The sequence below is a fragment of the Harpia harpyja genome, chromosome 22 (assembly GCF_026419915.1).
Source record: "Harpia harpyja isolate bHarHar1 chromosome 22, bHarHar1 primary haplotype, whole genome shotgun sequence".
NCBI lineage: Eukaryota > Metazoa > Chordata > Aves > Accipitriformes > Accipitridae > Harpia > Harpia harpyja.
The window spans coordinates 18,448,626-18,468,968 of NC_068961.1; the positions used below are offsets into that span (position 1 = coordinate 18,448,626).

At 40.2% G+C, this 20,343-nt stretch overlaps 1 protein-coding gene and 1 long non-coding RNA gene across 4 annotated transcripts in view; one reads left to right on the forward strand and one right to left on the reverse strand.

The window, feature by feature from the left end:
- The window catches only part of EDAR (ectodysplasin A receptor), a 73,167-nt gene continuing 52,824 nt past the window's right edge, over positions 1 to 20,343 (reverse strand). For 2 of the 3 annotated variants that reach the window (XM_052774043.1, XM_052774040.1), the window contains exons 5-12: positions 20,089 to 20,174; positions 9,939 to 10,025; positions 8,655 to 8,783; positions 8,492 to 8,566; positions 8,116 to 8,188; positions 7,233 to 7,392; positions 4,220 to 4,280; positions 1 to 2,805 (exon numbers count right to left, since the gene is read on the reverse strand). In XM_052774043.1, the coding sequence (XP_052630003.1) occupies positions 2,486 to 2,805; positions 4,220 to 4,280; positions 7,233 to 7,392; positions 8,116 to 8,188; positions 8,492 to 8,566; positions 8,655 to 8,783; positions 9,939 to 10,025; positions 20,089 to 20,174 (991 nt within the window). In that variant the 3' untranslated portion in view covers positions 1 to 2,485. The remainder of the gene's footprint in view (positions 2,806 to 4,219; positions 4,281 to 7,232; positions 7,393 to 8,115; positions 8,189 to 8,491; positions 8,567 to 8,654; positions 8,784 to 9,938; positions 10,026 to 20,088; positions 20,175 to 20,343) is intronic. The other variant, XM_052774041.1, reaches the window with a different exon arrangement.
- LOC128135265 (uncharacterized) lies at positions 5,595 to 6,970 on the forward strand. Its single transcript, XR_008233035.1, has 3 exons — positions 5,595 to 5,676; positions 5,973 to 6,046; positions 6,740 to 6,970. It is a non-coding gene; the product is annotated as an uncharacterized LOC128135265 (long non-coding RNA).

Below are 20,343 nucleotides of genomic sequence, written 5' to 3' on the forward strand. Positions count from 1 at the left end.
TACAAGATGAAATATTGAACAGAAACTATACTGACAAAGGAAGAATGGTTTCTGCTTCGAAAGTTTCCAAAGTGTGATGCAGAGAAGCAGTATCCTACGGCAATGCAAAGATTCCTTCATGTATATTACTTAGACACTCCCATACCACAGGAATGTGCCTGCTAGCCCATGGCTAACTCATTTAATTACAGATTTATAAGGCAATATATGATTTAATCAAAGAAATGGCTAATACAACTGTGTTTGACCTCTTTCTTTTATTAGCATATTTTATGTTCATACTTTACAATATAATAAGTTATATATACAGCATTAAACAAAATTATTAGAAAGTAAGATTTGGCAAGATCTACAGGAAATTTTTTCATTCCTGTACATCTTTTGTGTAACAATAAAAATACTGTATACTAAATAAAATAATGTTAAATAGTCTGTGTTCACATTGGCACCATCGATTTCAAGACCCTAACTTTTCATGGCCCAATAAACATAAAAAAGAGGATTCCTGTATCTTCTTTTAAACAAAGAAATGATGTGTACTATTAAATGACACATGAAATACAGGAGGCAGTCCACTGAATAACACTGTAGTTACACACTGGCACAAGAAAAATAGAATCTTCACGTTCTCTTTTTTTTCTTTCCCTTTCTTATTCTAGTAGCAATGGTACTAAACTGCAAATTCAGGGCCTTGAAAATTTTGTTGAAGATTGCTGAATTGTCAGCAGATCTAGAAATCTTATTGAAGCCTGCTGAAATCTGTATGAATTTGTCATTGATTTCAAGAAAGCAAGAATTTCACCCCTAAATTAAACATGTTAGCTAGTTAAATGTTCAAATAAATGCAGCTTGCTGCTTTGTTAAAAGAAAAGTCAAAATTCTCATCAAATTTGGCATATGCAAATTAATGAAGAGTGTGTTATGATACGAAAGAAATGGTGGAAGACGACTAATGAGAGGGATAGGTTTTATGTTGCAGTATGTACTTCCTCTGCTCTACAAATGAAGTGCTGAAAAGATACTAAATATAGATGTTAAAGGGTGATACTAAATGTTCCACGCAATTATGATACTATCATAGGTAAGATCTAGTTACTAAGTGATGGAATACTGGTTGTTAACTTCAGGGTAATAGTTAATATTTTTATAGCATTTTGTTCAGTCATGCATTTTGGAATTTAAAAAGTATTGCTTTGTAACTGACACGTCTCTTAATTTAGTGGTTGCACTTGTTGAAATCCGTCATCACTCATTTTAGCTATAAATTAAGCAAATAGGTTTGGTAACAGCTACTGATTTGTGGTCTGAACAAGTTTTAGAGAACTTTTAACCATGAAATTCAGAGATTAGTTAAAAGGAAAAAAATAAGGTCCATTTTTGTTGTACACAAACTCACAATAATGCTTCACCTTCCAGAGGAGCTGGTTTTCACCTGTGGATTCTCTGCCCATGGTCTACGTTTACAAGAGTATAGCATTTAAAGAACACTTTTTCCTCTGCATGTCAAGGGTCTCTAAAGAAATCTACTCCTTTTGTTCTTAGTGTCAAATGTGCACCACTGTTGTCCAAAATTCCTCTGCTTGGAATATAATTTGGTATATAGATGTCACTACTGGAAAAAATGCTTTTTTCATGGTAATGGACAAGCTGTTTTCGTTGCTTCTTTTTTTGTAATGGCAAAGAAGAGAAGAACTTGTTGCTCTCAACTTACAAGGAGTGACTGCCAGCTTTTACTGCCCACTTGCTAACCAGCTTGTCCTCAGCACGTCAGCAGTTTGAATTTACAATTTCTGAAATGTCAGTATGGACCAAGAGTGCATTTATGTGCATTATGTACAGCGTTTTGAAGCACTTCGATCTGCAAATTACGTTGACTCTTTTTTCATGTAGTATAGTTAGTTATCTGAGGACTGTGTATATACACCTATGCACATACTTCTAGATTCAACAAACCCATAGTAAGTAAGTATAGAAAATGAAACTGGTTACATATTAAATGTGTTAGAGCCGATAGAAATGTACGTGCCTAATGTGTATTTATTGATATTGTAGGTGTGGTACTGCTTTTGACTGTAACTATTAAACCATTGAATGAAGCCCTAAAAGACAGGAATATTTTCAGAGAGCAATTCAATGGCTTTCTTGAAGGCCAGGCAGGAAGGGTATCAGCAGGGTTATCTGCACTTATACACAGACTGCAAAATGAATGTTTGTGTGTCCACTTATTATCAGTAACTGTTTAACATGATCATTTTGTTTAATGACATGTTTCATACCAAGCTTCGTGGCAGATTTCTGCGCTTGTTTTGGTAGATGTGTAACTTCACTTTATTTAGAAGTCAAAGAGAAGATCTTCCCATTGGTTATCGGGAGCGATTATGTAGAAGAAACATCAACTGTCTTTTGTCCAAAGTCTTTGATGTGGTGCTTGCTGGAATCATGGTTCTTGCGGGTGACGTGGAAGCGCGGCTCCCCGGCAGGCATGTCAGGATGTCCCTGCTGGTTCAGGAGCAGGCATTGCTTGTGCCCACTCCAGAATATCCGCACACAAGGATTCGACAGCATCCAACCGCTCGATTTGCACCAGTTTGGTTAGCAGTTCTGGGATGCTGTATCCCGCTGTGCTGATGCGATCGAAGAGCTGCATGCCATCCGTCATACCACCTATCTCATCCCTCTTCAGTCCAAAGCTCTCGGCAAGGTGACGCCACGTTTTCACTATGGCTTTTTCTGTGTTGTAGGTCGAGCTGAGCATTCGGCTGGTCTTCTCCAGGCAATCAAATGGCAGCTCTGTAGGGCTCAGACCTGCAAAGTGAGGTGTTTATTTGTCAGAGGGCTCTCTCCACAAGCCTTGACTATTCAAGACATTTATTCAAGTACTACAGTATATACCGTTAGCAATAAGTACAGCTAAAATCTTTAAGTGATAGTCCATGATAGGTATCTCTACCTCCAAAGTTATTACTGTGTATTACCAAATTAATTCTTCCTAGTGACAGTAGGGTACAATAATTAGGGTAAAAATTTGTCTGGGAAAGAAGTACTAGATGGGTTGTATGAATTCCCATGGCACTGCCCCTTCCTTCAGCAATTTACTAGCTGTTAGAAAAAGTTTATTGCAACCATGTCCCTAGTGAGCAGCTCCATTAATACACCGCTGCACGTCAGGCGCAGTGTTTGAGCTCGAGAGACAGCTTTGACCCTTCCCTGAGTCTGTCACCAGCAGCTGCTGTAACATCTCTGTAATTGAAAGTTGCCCTTGTAGGAATGTGAGGAGTGAGGTGAAGCAATGATGCCAGATGCTTGCAAGCATAAAAGTCCCTGCAAGTGCTCGGTTGTCATTACTATCACTGAATCTCTAGAGAGGGTTTAACATTCATCCTGTGGGGAAAAAGCTATTTTTTCCTGGATATTTTTTCTATGTATTCATGGTCACAGAATAGAGGAGAGAATCAGCTACAGAATTTTTCCAAAACCAGTCTTTTGCTTCTACAGTTTCCCTGCTTCATACTCAACAGCAGTAATTTGGTGGGAGATAGAGCTCCCTGAACCACAGGAAACTCATACGCACATGTGTACACAAAGTGTCTGTGTGGGGGGAAGTAAACGCAGTCACGTCTCCTGTTCTGCAGGGAAATTAATTCATGTCTCTTCTGCCAAAACAGTCCAGGTAGTCAAGTGCTGAAGAGGGTTAAAACACTTAAAACTTGGAAACTCCACTTTTTGTTGTGGGAGGTGGGACAGCATTTAGAGAAGCAGAGTAGGTCAAGACTTGTGTCTTACCCTCAATCCCGACCCTCCCCAAATCACACTTTCCTATTTGGAACTACGTTCTCTCTGTTATCCAAGGGACTAAACAAATAAATCAAACGGGTTTCCTCTAGATGGGGAATGTGAGAGTGCTCCTCCGCAACTCGGTCTGTGTGTCCGTCCCGATAAAACCTGACCCTACCCTTCTTGTTCTCCGTAGGGAGGAAGCCCACGCACACGCCTGGAGAGAAGCCGTGGCACGCTCCAGCCCAAGCCCAACCTGGGCGGCTCTGGGGTCAGGGCACCGCGGGCCTTCCTGGCAAGTGAGTACAAATCTGCCTACAGACTGTCTTTTCTGGATTGGGACTTTCTACTTTCCATAGGAAGGCAGAGGCCTTTCTTATTTTATAGCAAACGCTTGCGATCTAATTTCGTGCTGTTAGTATAGGCGCAAGTTTTGTACACTCACCTTCTGCAACGTCGCATACGTTGGCATACACGTCAAGTATCTTTTTCCTTCGACTTTGAATCTAAATGAGAAGAGTTTTATTTCATTAATTTTTCAGTCACGGGAGTAAATAATCAGCAGACAGCAGTTGAAAACCTGTGGGAGATACTCATTCCATGGCGCTAGGGGTTATTTCATAATGTCCTCAAGGGTCCCTTTTGAAGACTCAAAGAAAAGGACACAGCAATTATTCCGTGAAGCATAAACCTATTTCTGATTTCACTTTCCACTGCTAGAGATCTTTCCTTCCATCTTCTAGTCTTCTTTTAGATCAATTACTTTTCTGCTCCAAGTGTTTGTATATTTTATTTCTCTTTCAGACCGAAGCAAACTCCTGACAATGAGGACAAATCCAATACCACACATGCAGACAATTAATGCAGGGATGTCGAGGTAAACCAGGACAGGACTGGCCACAGGGAATTAAATTCAGACTGAAATTGCCTTCTTCCAGTAATCTAAGAGGACTGTAGAGGAGGGGATCTTCCTTTCTGTCGTTTGACGTAGAACTGCTTAGTACATTACTAATTAACTGTATTTTTTTCCAGGATATATTGCCTGGTTGAATCTGAAACATTTTACAGAAAAAAAATCAATGTAGCTTTGGACAGGGAAAATCTGAGGTCCAGGGTGCTCCAGTCATTTTTGACAAGAAAGAAACTCGAACTGAAAACCTGACATTTTGCAAGGTGAAAATGGACATTTTGATATAGCTTCATTTAGCAAAAATATTGTCAAGATTTGGCTTTGGATTCAACAGGGAGTGAAAACAAATGTCAAAATGTCATGAGTTCTCAGGGACTGGAATTGTCATCGCTCTGCCAGCTCTCATTAGGTCTGAGCTTTCTGAAAAGCTGTCTTTTTGATAGGACTCTAGCATTAGCTGCACAAATTTGCCACTTTTCACTGCAAATCAGGCTAGAAAAAAAGCTCTGCTTTCAGTATATTTTTTTGTGGAAAGATTTTCCTCATTTTATTTGGGCTCTAAAGGGCAAGGCACATCAATGACTTGGATTAATAGACTTGCAGCTGGAGACCACAAAGTGGCTTCTCCACCTGAAGCCTGTCTTGCAGGCGCAGACGCTGGGCAAGTGTGTTGTATCGCAGGGCAATGCAATGCAGGCACTGATTGTTGTTCACATATTCTTGGTATAATTTACATGCGCTTAATCAGTTGTGTTGCTATTGTAAGCTTGGATTAGCTGTTTTAGAACCTTGTAAACGTGAAATTTTCTTTGAATGGGATTTATTAAAACTCCTCCTAACCAAACTATTGGATGCTTATTTTCATTCTCCTCTCATTTCTAAGTCAAGGAGGAGGTTAAATACTTCCATGCCCATGAAGAATTATGCAGGATGTTCTTTTTACCAGAGCCAGAAGATGGGGAATTTGTAAAGCTTATGCTGAAAGCGAACAGGTAGAGTTGAGCCTGGTGATCCTCTGTGTGGTAGCTCATTGCATAACGGTTTTTGTTTTAACTAGGAAGGAGCAGACCTGGTTAAGAGCAAGCCTCTAACTTTCTTTACCCTTGGCCAATAGCTACTTAATACTCTTTCCTGTACTAGAAATGTTACTTAATCTCCAGCCTGAAGCAAATTATTGCTTTTCTAACTTCTGGCAACTGGCTTAATTGTGAAATCTTAGGTGTGGAGTAGAGGATCTTAGTGCAATCTGCACTTTGATTGAAAAGTTTGTCTTCATCCTTGTCAGCAGGCTTTAGTCCATGAGAAGTGTGTTAGACCAGAAGGTCTGGAAGGGATAGTTCATGCTTCAGGTCTGCTTACGAGGTATCTATCTAAATCACACTGGAGACTGTATCTATTATATATGTGTTTTAGAAGGTAAGCCACTTCTTATTAAATGTTCTGATTCCATGCCTACCCAACTTGTATTATCCAATTTCAAGCCAGTGCATACAGAAGTATGATAAAGTTGGATATTTAGAGAGACCTCAGAAAACTGAATTTTAAAATGTGACCATTGGAGTAGTAAATTATTTTCAGATGGTCATCTACAATGACAAAAACATTTCTTTTGTGTTGAGACTTTGTGTGTCTGGTCTCAACTGCAAAATGAGCTATTTTAGAAAGTTTGAGCTGAACCATCCCAACAATTTAAAACATGCAAACATAAAAAGGTGCATTTTCAAACCTTTTTATTCTTAAAAGATATCTGATGTTTGATATTAATGATGCAATTTTGTCCCAGCTATTGCCATTTAAAAATTATTTTTGAAGTACTAAAAACATAAAAAATATCTGAGAAGACACCTTCTTTTTAAGGATAGTTTCACGTTAATATAAATTAAAAAGTTGTGTGGGTGAGGTGTGGTCTTAAAATACTCCAAGTGAGATAAAACGCCCTGAGCAGTAAACGCTCAGCAGGAAGAAGCGAAGGCCTTTCCCAGCAAAACAAAGAGTGGATTTACAGTATCCTTCAGAGCACAGGAGTGGCCTTCAAAGCACGTGTGTGTTTTTCAGAATTATACACCAAAACCAAGCACAACACCGGATATTATTGAAAAGTCTGTGCCGTGGAAATACTGATGCTACTGGGTCAAGTACTCAGATGCTATGCTGTTGTATGAATCCAGCTATGCTGCTACATTATTCTTCTGTCTTCGATTTTCTATGGTAAATGTAGCATTGGGGTTAGTTATATTAGCATTAGCTATATTGGGGGTTTGCTGTTACTTGTTTTTTCTTTCTTTAGACTATAAAATATAATACTCAAAAAAGCAAAGTTATTACTCTTGTAGAAAATTTGTTTTTTCAGCCCTGAACAGTATATATGTACATATATGTCACTATGCAAAGGAGATTGTATAACGAATTTGGCTGGAAAAGCTCTTGTAAATTAGTCTGGTGTGCACTATAATGCATTTTGGGAGGTGATAGTTTGTATATTGTTTTCTTAAAAAAAAAACCCACACAGAAAAATGCTCTCAATTTTTAAATCTCAAAATAGCCTTACCCCAGTTGATTTATTGCTTGTAGAAGATTTATCTCTGGCCAAATGCACTAAAGATAACAAGCATCTCTCTGGAGTCCCTTGCTTGTCAACTGCAGCTTCTTCATCACTATCCATACTACGGCTTAAAAGTCGTTCATTCTCAGAAGATGCATCATTTTCACTGTAAAATGAAGGATACAGTTATCTTAGTGAAGCCTCTCATGGGTTGACTCCAATCATCTTTTTGCTATCCTAGAGCAACGGAATAAAAGTGTCTTTCATTTTTTAAATGGCTTTCCTCCGAAATCCTGTGAATAGGAACCTGCCCAGGGGATATGTACAATGCCCACCAAGTTACACAGTCACCTACAGCTTGCAAGATTCCTTTTATACAGGGATTTTCCAACTGAGGACAGTGTTTAGCCCACCTTAATTGTGTGACCCAGCCAGGTTTGGCTGCCAGGCAGACACAAGGTGAGGAAAACTATCACACCGTGCCACCCAGATGATGATACGGACAAGGAGTTTCCTAAAGGCCTGGAGCAACTGTTTTTACTCCTGCCTAAAAGTGAAGGGGAACTTTACTAAGGACATGTATGCAAGAGCAGCACTCAGGTCCCCAAAATGGACCTCTCAAAAGAGGAGATGGAGCCCCAAGAGCTGATGAACTGGTCACGGAGGGAGTGGGGAGGACCCAGGTTTCTCTTTGGTAACGTTTGCCATCCTCTCTTAGAAACGGGAGGGGGAAAAGCCTACTGAGGCGTCCAGTCTTTTCCTTCCTGCAGCAAACTACCAGCATACCCATCTAATTTGTTCTTCCTGTACTCCTCCGCACCAGGATGAATGATGACTATGTCCCTCCGCCACTTCAGTCAAACTGGAAGTGTGTTTATCTTTTACCCACCTTTTAACAGCCTTAGCGGGAGTTGCTGTAAGTTTTTCAAACTCTTCTTTCTCAGAGAATATCACAACATTATCTGTAGATCAACAATTAGAGAAATTTAAATTGGCAATGAGTTTCCAAACCAGTGTTTTGTCTCAGGAGCTGGTTCTGCTGGCAACCTTACTGCAAACATAAATCTCTCTGCTACCTTTTTAATTGCTATCAGAGGATTAAGTGACATTCTGGAAACACAAAAACTATTATATGCAATTCTTTACTAAACTGAGGTGGATTTTATACAATTCCAAGGAGAAACTGTAATTAATAGAAATGCATTAAGAGTATTTAAGCCCAATGTTGTCTTGGACAGAAAAAGCAAAATTAAAGCAACTTATACCTTGCACTTCTTTCTTCTCTTCTTGCGTGTTAGCCTGAGCTTCAACATTTTTTACCGAGTGGCTCTTGCAACAGGCTAGAATATAAAAATATAACACTAATTATTCTCAGAAGCTATCTAAAAATAGCATCTGCAGCTAAAATTTCATGTGCTGAACAATTACCTTGAGCAGAAGGTTTTGTTTTCACAATGTAAAACATGATGATGAGGACAATGGCAATAGCCATTATGAAGATGGTAGACATTGCTATTATAAGAGCTGTAGCCAGATGTCCTTGTCCTGAAAGATCTGCTGGAATAAATTAAAAAATATTTTCATAAAGGAGCAACTCTTAGGATCAGAGAATAGTTAACTGTTTGCGGTCTGCTCTACCTTACATTTTGCATACTCATTTAGTTGATCTGAGTCTTGGTTACTTGTTAAGCGTTGAAAAACTTAGTGTTACATCTCAAAGGCAAACTAATTAACAGTTTTTCAAAATAGTGACATTTATGCTGCACTAACCAGTTAACAGTATTCATTAAAAATATTTAATGGCATGATCGATCAGTTACAAAGATGTAGGAAGTTATATTATCTGCTAATATTATAGGAAGCTATATGTAAGCAAGAGTAGCAGCTTTCCTAACACTGTATTCTGGGAAACAGCATTGAGAAGAAAAAAAAAAAGCCAAACAAACAGGATGAGAGCTAAAATGACTGTTGACAACTATGGCTGCCTCCAAAGCTTTGCAGTAAAAAGAAGAACACAATGCATATGTAGAAGAATTGAGGTTTTTCCAACAGAGACTTAAAACACAGCATGGCTAGAAGGTGAATTTAAAATAAAGTATGTGAAAAGGTATTCAGAAGCAGAATTTGGATGGAAAAGACTAGAACTGAAAAGCCACAAAAGGATGCAGAAAATGACAGATATGCTAAAATGCATGAAAACTTTAATTTTTCTGAAGATGTGATCCTCACAATCATGTTTCCAGACACTACCAGGAAGATCAGCATTGTCAGTATCTCATTAACTGCATCTTTCCTGTTGTGTCTGTCTTCTCAGGCTCACTTATTTTTAAAACCTAGTAATCATGCTGGAGAACTGTTTATGTTAGCTCAATTAGAAACTGGCCATATTTGTGCTTTAAATTATTTTCACCAGTCTAAGCTAAGCTTTGCTGAGGCATAGTGCCATTCCTGTATGGCTACAAATAATGAGCTACAATTATTGCTAGCATTACTGACTAGAGTTCAAATCCATTTTAAGTCCATCTGACTAAAACAGCGGTGTCGATTAACCAAGAAATAAAAATTCATTCTGAATTATTTTTAATAGCAGTTTTAGATATCTGGGAATAGTGGCAATGAAATTCACAATAGATATTTTCAGTTCGGTTGCACTTTGTTGATGACATTTTCAAAACAAACGCTGCTAAATTAAATCTGTGAATGCATTCTTACCTTTGTGAGCATGCTGGTAAGGCGAGAAAGTGCTTGTGCCAGAGGTACTTGGGAAAATGGCTGAAATGCCAGAGGTAGCCCCCGCACCTGCAATATAAACAGAAATGCCATAAACTTCCACAGTTCCTTTGTCCAGTCAAAGGAATATCTTGGCCCAAGTGAAGAGAGCCTTTACTTAGCTTGACTGCATTTCCCATTCACTAGCAAAGAACCCATGAACTCCTCGCTTTTTGAAATGTCACTAATCCCAATATGCATTTCTGCACTAAAAATTGTGTTACAGACTATATTTTGCATAGCATCTAGAGGGAGAGGAAGAGGTCAAAGCTCCTGAACGGTCATGAACTTAGAAGAAACCCAAGCATCTTCAGACACAGGCAGGGCCAACCATTACACATATATTCCTGTATTACAGATCTGTCCTGGGTAGCAGAAAGTTTTCCAGGATCCAGCTGGTGACTCAAACTGTTTACAGCCCCCACTCCATTATTTGCGACTGCTGGCCCCAAGTCCCAGCTGGTAGATTGATCAAATTGGTGCTTCTCACAAGCATCCTTCACTAGCAGGATCGTCGTGAAACTCTGATGGTATGCAAACCCCCATGGCCCCACAGGAAAACCTAGGAAAGGTGACAAATAATATTGAATGCCTTTCTGTTCCATGGAACTGTACTACCATCAAAGGGAGTATTAGAATTTCCTGCAATCTAGCTGGGCAGTACGTTTCTTATCATTCCCCCCGTCAGTCCAAAGCTATATTCTGGCGAGGGGGGAAATCCACAAAAACAGTGAAATGAAGAACTTAAAGGAATACTTCATGCTGGCAGAGGACTGAGATTGTCCAATAGGGTTTCCATGTCTAAATTCTGCAGTTAAGTTTAAAAGTTAATATTAATCTTTCAGATGGTATCATACACCACGTTTTCAAAGCAGTAAGCCAAGTCATAAGTTAACGTATTTTGACAATACCAGACAATATTGCATATTATTGGGAATAAGGCTGTTGATGAGAATGCTTTCATACAAGATGGTGTTGGCATAGCAATCCAAAACAGAATAAAAACATTAGGGCTGGGAGAAAACATTCCTGTCATTCTCAAAGAAACTTTAATATCATTGGTAAGCAGGTAATGCAAAGAGCTACAATCAACAGACACTGAAAAACATCTTCTGGCTTGGAGGGGGTATGAAATCCCTCCTGCTTTGTATTAGCTGTCTACAGAAAAAGTCCAGTGATAATTAAATTCAGCAGACCTAAAGGCAAAAGACTGTCCCAGTCACCTGGTAAGGTGCACACAGCTCCACAAGCTAGTTTGGCAACTAAAGTAGCTGAGAACTAATCGTGCCGTTCTTTTGACCTAGTAAATATTCCAAGAAATTAAGCCCACCAGGTAAACTTGACAGGAAATTAAGCGGTCTGGAATGGTCTGAGAAATGTTCCATGGTTAAGAACAAAGCAATATACATGTTCTTCAAATTAAGAGAAATGTTTTCTAAAAAGAAAAAAAAAAGTATTACCTAACATAAAACATGGCTGCATGTAGTGAATGAGAAATGTACACTTAAAGCGGCCACAAAGTATGAGTTGCAGATGTCTTCAAAAGAAATGTTCTTTAACAATGGTAAAACTCCTTTCAAACCTCATTTGTTGGAAGGAAATGGATGCATTTATTATATAATTGGGGGGTTTTTTTCAAACTGAAGAAGTGTTTTCATAAAGTTTTAAATATACTAATTTGTTAATTCAGATGCTTTTCATGTTATGTAAATGACAGACAGATTACGTAAGTCTTGCCTCTGGTCCCTTCTCTGTGACAAACTTCTTTCTAAGAATTAGTTATGAGCTCCAGAAACTGCAGTAGAGCAGTAGACCATCTAGGTATCAGTAGATGAAGATGTCGTCTGCATGTAGTGGACATTAAAGACAGATAATTTGTTAAATTTTCAGCCATTCTTCACAAAGCTGAAGTGAATCATCCTTGGTCTCGATCTCTGTATTTACTCATCATGGCTGGACAACAGAGGAAATTTAGCAAATGGCCAATGCTGTAGCCCGATACTTTCCTTCATGTCCACAGCTACCAGGCTTATGCCTATTCTTGCAGTCCCCCTGGCAAATCCAATTACAGCCAATTGTAATTCTGCGCAGTCCTTGCAAGCTGCAACAAGTCAACAATAGCTTTTCTTACGCTGCCTTTCAGTTAACACAGGCAAGCCCTGCTGCTTTGTCTGCGTGGAGTTTATCTAACAAGCTTCGGCTCGTCTCCTCCGTAAGCAAGTTTTATCAAACTCTCTCTCTTTCCCTTCATCTGAAATACGTAGTCATTGAAGTATTTCTGCCTAATCGATCTTTCAGTCGTTTGGTATTGTTAACCTCATGTTTTTCACCCGTCTGTGAAAGGACGTAGAGCCTTCCAAAGTGGGAAGTCACGCAGCAGCACATAGCACAGGAACGGTAAGGAGGAAGGTCATCCATTCTTCATTCAGCATCATCGTCACGCTTCACCCAGCTCCACCCCACATCAGCACACGGCGTGTTGCCCACGCTGTGTGTGCACACACACACTCGCACGAGCCTCTCCCGTGCACAAGAGTGAGCACCCTCAGCTCCAGAGCCTACAGGCAGAATTTTCTTTGCATGGGAATGGGGCCACCTCGTTTGTTCTGTAGTGCCTGTCGTGGCAAAATCAAGGCTGGTGCTAGAACGTGATGGCCTTTTACATATGCCTAGGTGGGAGTTAGTCGTTATGCATGTTTTAAGCCTATTATCAAATTTAATAATTTGGCATATTCGTTATGAGCCAAGATTTTTCTTCAGATGTGGCTTAGAAGAAAGTGCCAATTCATGCACCTGCACTACCAGAGGAACCAAAAATGCCAGCTTCTGCAGAAGTTGAGGTCATACCATTTTTGTGTGGGCAAAAAGAAACAGAACTCGTAGCTGCTGCTTTTCCCCAGTCCGGCACTACACCACAACTGCAATGTCAGTTGTTCATGTGCACATCCAGTTTTGCATCCCCATCACATTATTAATTCTGGTTCCAATATAGATGACACTTACATAATCTATAAAGACTTAGATATAGCCAGGGCAGAGACATCCTAAGGTGCTACAGCAGAACATATGGAAACAACTCTATTTTAAGCACAAAAAACAGACTGATGGCTGTAATATAGCTTTGCAAAAGAGTGGTTTATATTCCTAGGCACCTGTAAGTAATATTGTAGGAATGTGATAAAGACATTAGGGAAGAAGTTTATCACTGAAGGTTGGTCAGCTTTTGCTTTATAAATGTTTTTATTCAAGAATTGTAATTTAGTTTTAACTTTCTTGGAGTCTAAATACAGTTTCATTAAAAAAAAAAACTTACTGGTTAAAAGAACAACGGAATTTGTATTCACATTTGAATGTTTGGGGGTTTTTAGCTCAAAAGATAGCTTTAACTTAAATTGCCATGCAGCCAGCCTTTTGTGAACCAATGCTGGGCAATAAAATTTTTTGTTGTTGTTTCAGAGAACCTTTCTGCTTTACGTAGCAGGACCATTACAGTTGTTCACATATCTCGAGATAGACTTACAATAAAAAGTGACAAACAAAACTACCAGATTTGTGAGAGGAGGGCGGCACCGGGAGGGGAGGTTTTACCAACATGCCCCCTTGCAAGTGCCTGTGAGTGAATAAAATCTGGTGCAGTAGGAGACCATATGTGCTCCTGACATATGTTGCTGTGGGTGTCAGCTTACTGGTCCATGCAAAGGACTGCTGCTCACAGCTAGCAACAGCTTTTTTTGAAGTTTATTTAATACTTAATAGCATATTATAAAAATACCCAAAGTGTGTATACAACAGACTATCAGAGTGACCCTGAAATAAGAAGTGTTTTAAAAATGTCTTTGTGTGTATCTAGCGCAGCTTGCTTTCTCCTGATGCTACCCTCTTCTCACAGCCATGGTCCATTTATGAATGGCAATGTATAGTTAGTGCCAGCCAAGCTGCGAGTGCCATCACTGAGACCGTTTCACGGGAGCAAAGGAAGATAAAGCACACAAATAAATAATTAGCAGCCTGGAATATGACATGAAAAATAAATTATATTGAGTTGAAATTCAATAAAGGTAGACAGTTTATGGCTGACAAAGTAATCGAAAACTGGATTATAACTAAACCTAGTCATAAATAAAGAGCTAGATATGTAGAAAGCACAGGTCAGAATTTTCAAGTTGATGTAAATCTGTATTCAGGTACTTACATGAAAGGTCTGGTTTCAGACTTAAGGAAACACCACTTCATATGGAAACCCTGTGCACTTGGATAGTCATGGAAGCTGAAGCAGCAAAGCCAAGCCACTCTCTAAGGTGTCTACATATGACTTCAGTAATCAAACATTAACCAGCTCTGAAAATATCGCAAATCACTAATAACAGAGCATACCCTAGACAATGGAGGATTGCCTGACTGCTCTTTACTTTGCTGTCTTGTCTTTTCAGGGCACATACAGAATACTATAAGACAAGTTACTCTGATGTTTCCTGGAGCCACAGGTAGATACTTCGGTTAGTGTGAGTAGTTATTAAACCACAAAGAGAATGAAGTAAATTAATTCCTGAGATCGGACCTTCTAAAAATGGTGATAGCAAAGTTCCCCCAGACTTTTATCTTCAGTCTGGCCATTCTCACTGTAAGTAACCACTACTGTTCAGACACATAAAAGGCAATATTTTATGCTGTTGTGCTCTCTGTAATGTCTTTAACTATTTTATTTCTCTCTCCTTTTATTTTGCCAGGGCAGGGAAGAGGTGACAATTATAGGCCACGTGGCCTTAGTCTGACAATTTATTTGCATCTGTTGAAGTTTTGATTAGGATTCACTGGGAGCTGTAATCACTGCACCGTACTGGAAGGTCATAGGCACACACTTCATGAACTAAGCCTATGTCCAGGAATTCAGCGTTATCACCGCTTTCTCTGTGCAGCACGAAGCAGATAATTGCCATTTACACTTACTATGGTGACTTCAGAGCATCGGAAGGAAGTGAACGGACCCGCGAGGAGCCGGGTGGCCAGCCTGTACAGGTGATGGGGAGCTCCAGCTCTGCAGGTTTTGCAGCTCGTGAGCCTGGGCAGAGCGATGCTGCAGAAACCTGCACCATCTCCCACGGGCGGGTGGTGCTCCCTGTGGGAGCTGCAGCTCCGGCACAGGTCAAAACATCAAAGTCATTGGAGTTTTCTTTCAGGAGAACTTCACTGGGACCAGATGTCCTCCTGAGTGATACCTGGGCTCAGCTTTCCCAGCTGTTGAAGACAGCAAACCCCATATGTGCTTCTCAGATCCCTCCCCTTGAAGGTTTATGGCTGAGGCTGGCCAATTTTGTCCTAAAATTAGGTTCCTTTCCTAATATAGACAAACCCTAAGGGGATGAGAATTAGGCCATACCACCAGTGAACAATAAAGCACTGCCTTCAACATTTCTCCCATTCCACATGTGAAGAGGAATGGGGTGTTCAGAGATCAAACAACTCAAAAAAAAAAAAAAAAAAAAAAAAAAAGAAAAGTTTGTTAGCTTCAGCTAACGAGCCTATTCATTTGTAAGCATAATTTGAAACAGAAGGAAAAAAAATGTCCTGATGTTGATCGTATTACAAAAGGACAAAACTGGCAAGGAAGGAAAATTAGTGATATTACAAAGAATGGAAAGTTAAAATAAAAATCTCTGAAAGAATTATTTTTCACTAATACAAGTGCTTTTGGCATTACGCTTGTTCGTGTTACGCATTTCAATTAAGAAAGCTGAGTTCTCAGTCTTCGGTACACGGGTATTGAAGTGACCCCCTGATTACAGCTCATCACACAACGCCATCAGCCTGGTAGTCAATTGTTGTGTCTCATCTGTTTAGTTGTTTTTCAGGTTCTAATGATACAGCACTAAAAATGATCTATTCATTCTCTGGTAATTAAAAAATAACTTTGTTTTCCTTTGTTGTTTTTCTTTTTTTTCTTTTTTTTCAAATTTTCCTAAGCCATCATCAGTAGGTGTTGGACAAAAACTTACACAGGTTGATTATTGCATCTGTTTTCATATATACGACCAGCAAAAAAGGTAAGAGGAAATAACAGTATTTTGTGCCTGTGCACATGTATGAGTATATACAGATGAAAAAAATAAACCTTCAATCAATTGCTGAAGTTCTCTGGATCAATAATTTGTGAGTGGACAGGATTTGCATATTTGATGCAATTGTGTAAATACAACTTCAAAGTAAATGTTCTTCAAGTTTTTGTAGCAGGGTTTGATTTTGTTTTCCTCCATCATTTTTGAGCTGCAATGGCAAATATCAAAGTTTGAAGAGAAGAGCGGAGTTAATATGCATGAACTGATAGAGAGTTGCAGCTGCTAAAAGACAAAATCTCTTCCAGCAGTAACTATACCTCTCTACCAGAGAAACTCCATGAATGTTTAAATCTTCTGTCTTTTGCATATATTTTTACATTGGGTAAAAGAAAAAAAAAAACACAACAAAAACACCCTACATAGTCAGAAGCCTCAGGTGACTCCAATTCGAGCTGTCGACAGAAAATCCAGCACCATTAACTGTGGGAAGCCACATCTTAAAGTGCTTTGGTGCTCATTACCTTCATTATTTGATTTGCATAGGAAACCTGCCTCCCCTACTTTTTGCAGTGCTGCTATTTATTGCAGAGCTATCATATCCCAATTTACTGTCAGCAAGGCTCACTGGTGGCTCGTGATCTGCTTCACACACAGCTGAAGGTCTCACATCGTTGATGTTTTGGCTCCTCTGCGCTTAGCAGACCGGTCCCGAGGCTCCTACACAGCAGCCTTGCAGGAGCTGCATGCTGAGAGCCCAGAAGTCTCACATAGGTGTTTCACAGTGCACAAGATAGGAAAAATTGCAGTCTTTCCAGTGACGTTTACCCTTTTCCCAGTTAAAAAAAAAAAGCTTTCCTGCTACACAACACGCATCCTTATGCTCACATATGCACAGCCCCTTTCCCCGTCCGTGCCCATCGCCCACCAGCTGCTGCTGAAGCCTGGTATTCCTCCCAGACTGCAGAACACTGTTCCTCCCATCCTTCCATCCCCAGGAAGAGTTTCAACACCATTAACCTGGTGATACGTTTGCCTCACTTAAATCTCTGACCTCTGTGAAATATCTCCCCCTCTTCCCCATGCTATTTTGTGCTATTTATGTCTCAAGTCCCTTGAGAGGGAAAGAAAAAAAAAAAAAAAAAAGGTGACACAGGTCCATCAGGGAATTTCTTTCTCACTTCCAGTCCTTTTTATACTAATATTTCCAGATGCTGGGACACAGGGTGTTCATCTTGTTTCCTCAGCCATTTCAAGGTTTATTGACTGTGTAGGAGATGAAAGTTGCACAGCAGGCTCTTGGAGTTGAAAGCTATTTGTTTACCCTTTGATCAAACCCAAATACTTTTCTGCCAGATAAAATGTATCATCAGGCAAATTCTCCGAGCAGGTTTCCATGCAGCAGCATACACACATATACACCCTTCTTTGCTCTCCTCCTGGCCCTCAGTAATGTGCAGGCTGGGCACTTCCCCAGCAAGGTATTTCCACTAAGGAGAGCACCGTTGTCCTCCAAACCGTGTCTCAGTCCTAACGGAGGCCTGAAATGAGATTTATCTGCCCTCATTTTTCTGTCTAGAAGCCTACGGCTCTAGGGGAGAGGCACCCTGGCAAAGTTTAGTCTCCTGGATGCTGTTCGGTGTGATTTGGAAGTCTCGAGAAAGGAACGGAGATTCCTGGGACCGTTTGGAGTTCTCTAAGGCCTTCTGGGTCCTCCTCCGATGACAGCCAGAGGGGTGAGCAACGACCGCCGTTACACAGAAGTTGTTCTGCGTAGAGGAACCATTCCCCCCAAAGAGCTGATATCGCCCTTCGTGTGACAGAGACTGCATGCTCACATCAAGGGTATGTGCTCAGAGTTTGGAATTTGCAAACCTGAAAAAATTATGCAGTTGTGCAACACTGACACGACACCTTTTCTTTGCTCAGACTGGAATAATCTGATGACAGAGAAAGGTGTGATAAAGAGGATTTATTTTTGATCATTTGCTAATACCAAATTTTATGCTGCCTGCCACGACAACAGTGAGCCTTTCAAGAGGTTCCTGCAGCAAGGCTGATTTTCCATCTGGAGTACAAATTATTGCCTATGAATTAGGGAGCAGCTGGCATTCCAAAGAGTGTCCAGAGGTTTAGACAGCATAAACCAAATTACCTGAGCTTAGTGGTTTGAGGGATTTGAATTTTAAGAAGCTTTCCCACCTTTTGAACATTTGTAATCACATGGTTGGTTTCATAGACTTGATTAAAGTGGTAATGTTTACTTTTTCTGGGGCTAATGTTTTCTCCTACCTTAGTACCCAGGCAATTTGCTGGTTTATGCACCTGCCTAAATTCCTCCCAAAGATAATATATTGTGTTTGTCAAGTTAAAAATTACACATGGTTAATCAGTTGCGCAATTCATACTTTCCTTACAGAACTAAGCACATTCTATGTCGTATCTGCCAGATATCCTATAGAAGACAAAGATTTGTTTTTTGAATTGAGTAATAGCCATAAGATCTTCTGGTAGTTCCTTGCCAAATCAGTAAGCTGCTGATACTACTACAAACCCATTTCAGCATGTGTTTGAGACAGACTGTCAGAGCTGAGGAAGAGATTCATTTCTGGCTATCGGCTCGCAGCAGGCATGGTTGTATTCCCACCAACGGGGCAGCCAGCCTGCACACACCTGCAGGAGAAGGTGCGTCTGCATCCTCTTACCATATACCCTCATCTCCCACCGAGACTCCTACCCTCGAGTTTTCATTTACCTCTCCACCTCCTTCCCACATTCCCTCTCCATCTCACATTTGGGTCCTCCCCAGCACCCTCACCTCCTAATACAGACCTTATCTCACCAAAATCACGCTCACCCTGCCCTCACCCACTCCCGCTTTCTCAGGCAGAAGTGCACGTCTCGGGACGGGGTGGGTTTCCGTACAAGGAACCAGGCACTTTGTATGCAGACACTTCAGGGAGCTGCCCTGGCTCATCAAAGCTCTCGCCCTTTAGGAAAGGTGGTAGCTGTTAATGACCTAGCAGACCACCGATGAGACACAGTTCAGCAGCATCTGAACTAATTAATTGCTATTTACGTACACAGATAAACGCTCGGGGACTTTGGTGTCAACCTCTGCTTTCAAATCAAGCGGGCAAAATATTGCCTTTGCTTTTTCATGATAAAGACTTTTAAAAGAACAGAACATGGACAGTATTTTGTTTTCAGATGCATCAGGTTTCTCTGGGGGACTGCCCATTTTTGTCCGTTTGGGGTTTTGGTTTTTTTTTGAAGCTTTTTCTCCTGACCTGCTCCAGATTCTCTGAGGGGCTGTCAAAGTGATTTGGTCATTCAGAGAAAGCCTCATTTTTCCTTTTCTTTTTCTCACTTTCTTTACCCCCTAAAGGAGAAAGCAGTTTTCTGGGGAGTTGCCTCTGCATTACGGTGCTGGTGCATGGCTGTCCCTCCTCTCCACGGCATGAGGACAGGTAAAGCATTGCAGACACGTGGCATACAAACGAACAGGTACTGCTGGGGTGTCACACACATATGTACATGTTTTTTCAATTAGCAAACTACAGCTTCTTTTGCCAATGAAATCTACAGAACTAGCTCTCTTATCAGTGCTGACTCTCACATGCCAACGTCAACCCTTGTATCACTTTGAAAGCAAAGGATATGAAAAGGTGTGATGCACTTTTACTGGGATCTACAAAGCGTCCCATGTTTTCTTCATAGTGGAACTGAAACTGAATTTAAAAAAACCACACAGATTTGTGACTTCCCGTACCCACTGGTTAAGTAACCATAATAAATCCTGTATGGGATGTCTTAACAGATGAAAACTGGAGCACAACTGAACAATAGCAGGTCCTAAAATCAAAGGTTCTGATCTCTCCCCAAATGTTCAGCATTTGCTCCCTTTGTTGGCAAGGCTAGTTGGAAGCTGAAATGGCTTTTCTGGAGATGGACTTATTCTTTGAACATAATAATCATATCGAGCTTCCAGATGATTCCAGGTCAAAACCAGAGGAAAGGCACAGAAATTGCCGAACACTTACATTCCTTGGTGTTAGGAGGTGCCAACAAGCAGGAGTAGCAAACCATCCCATATATGTTTCGGGGTCTGTTTTCCAGCATGTAGTAACTGAAATGAAGGGCAAGATGAGGCAAAACAGTGTAAATTAATATGCTACAGCAGAGCATGGTTCAGCAGCAACCAATTATACTGAGATAAAATCATTTAAAAAAAAAAAAAAAACTTATAAGCAATTTGATGCAAAGATTTTTTTTTTTTTAACTGCCTGAATAGAGAC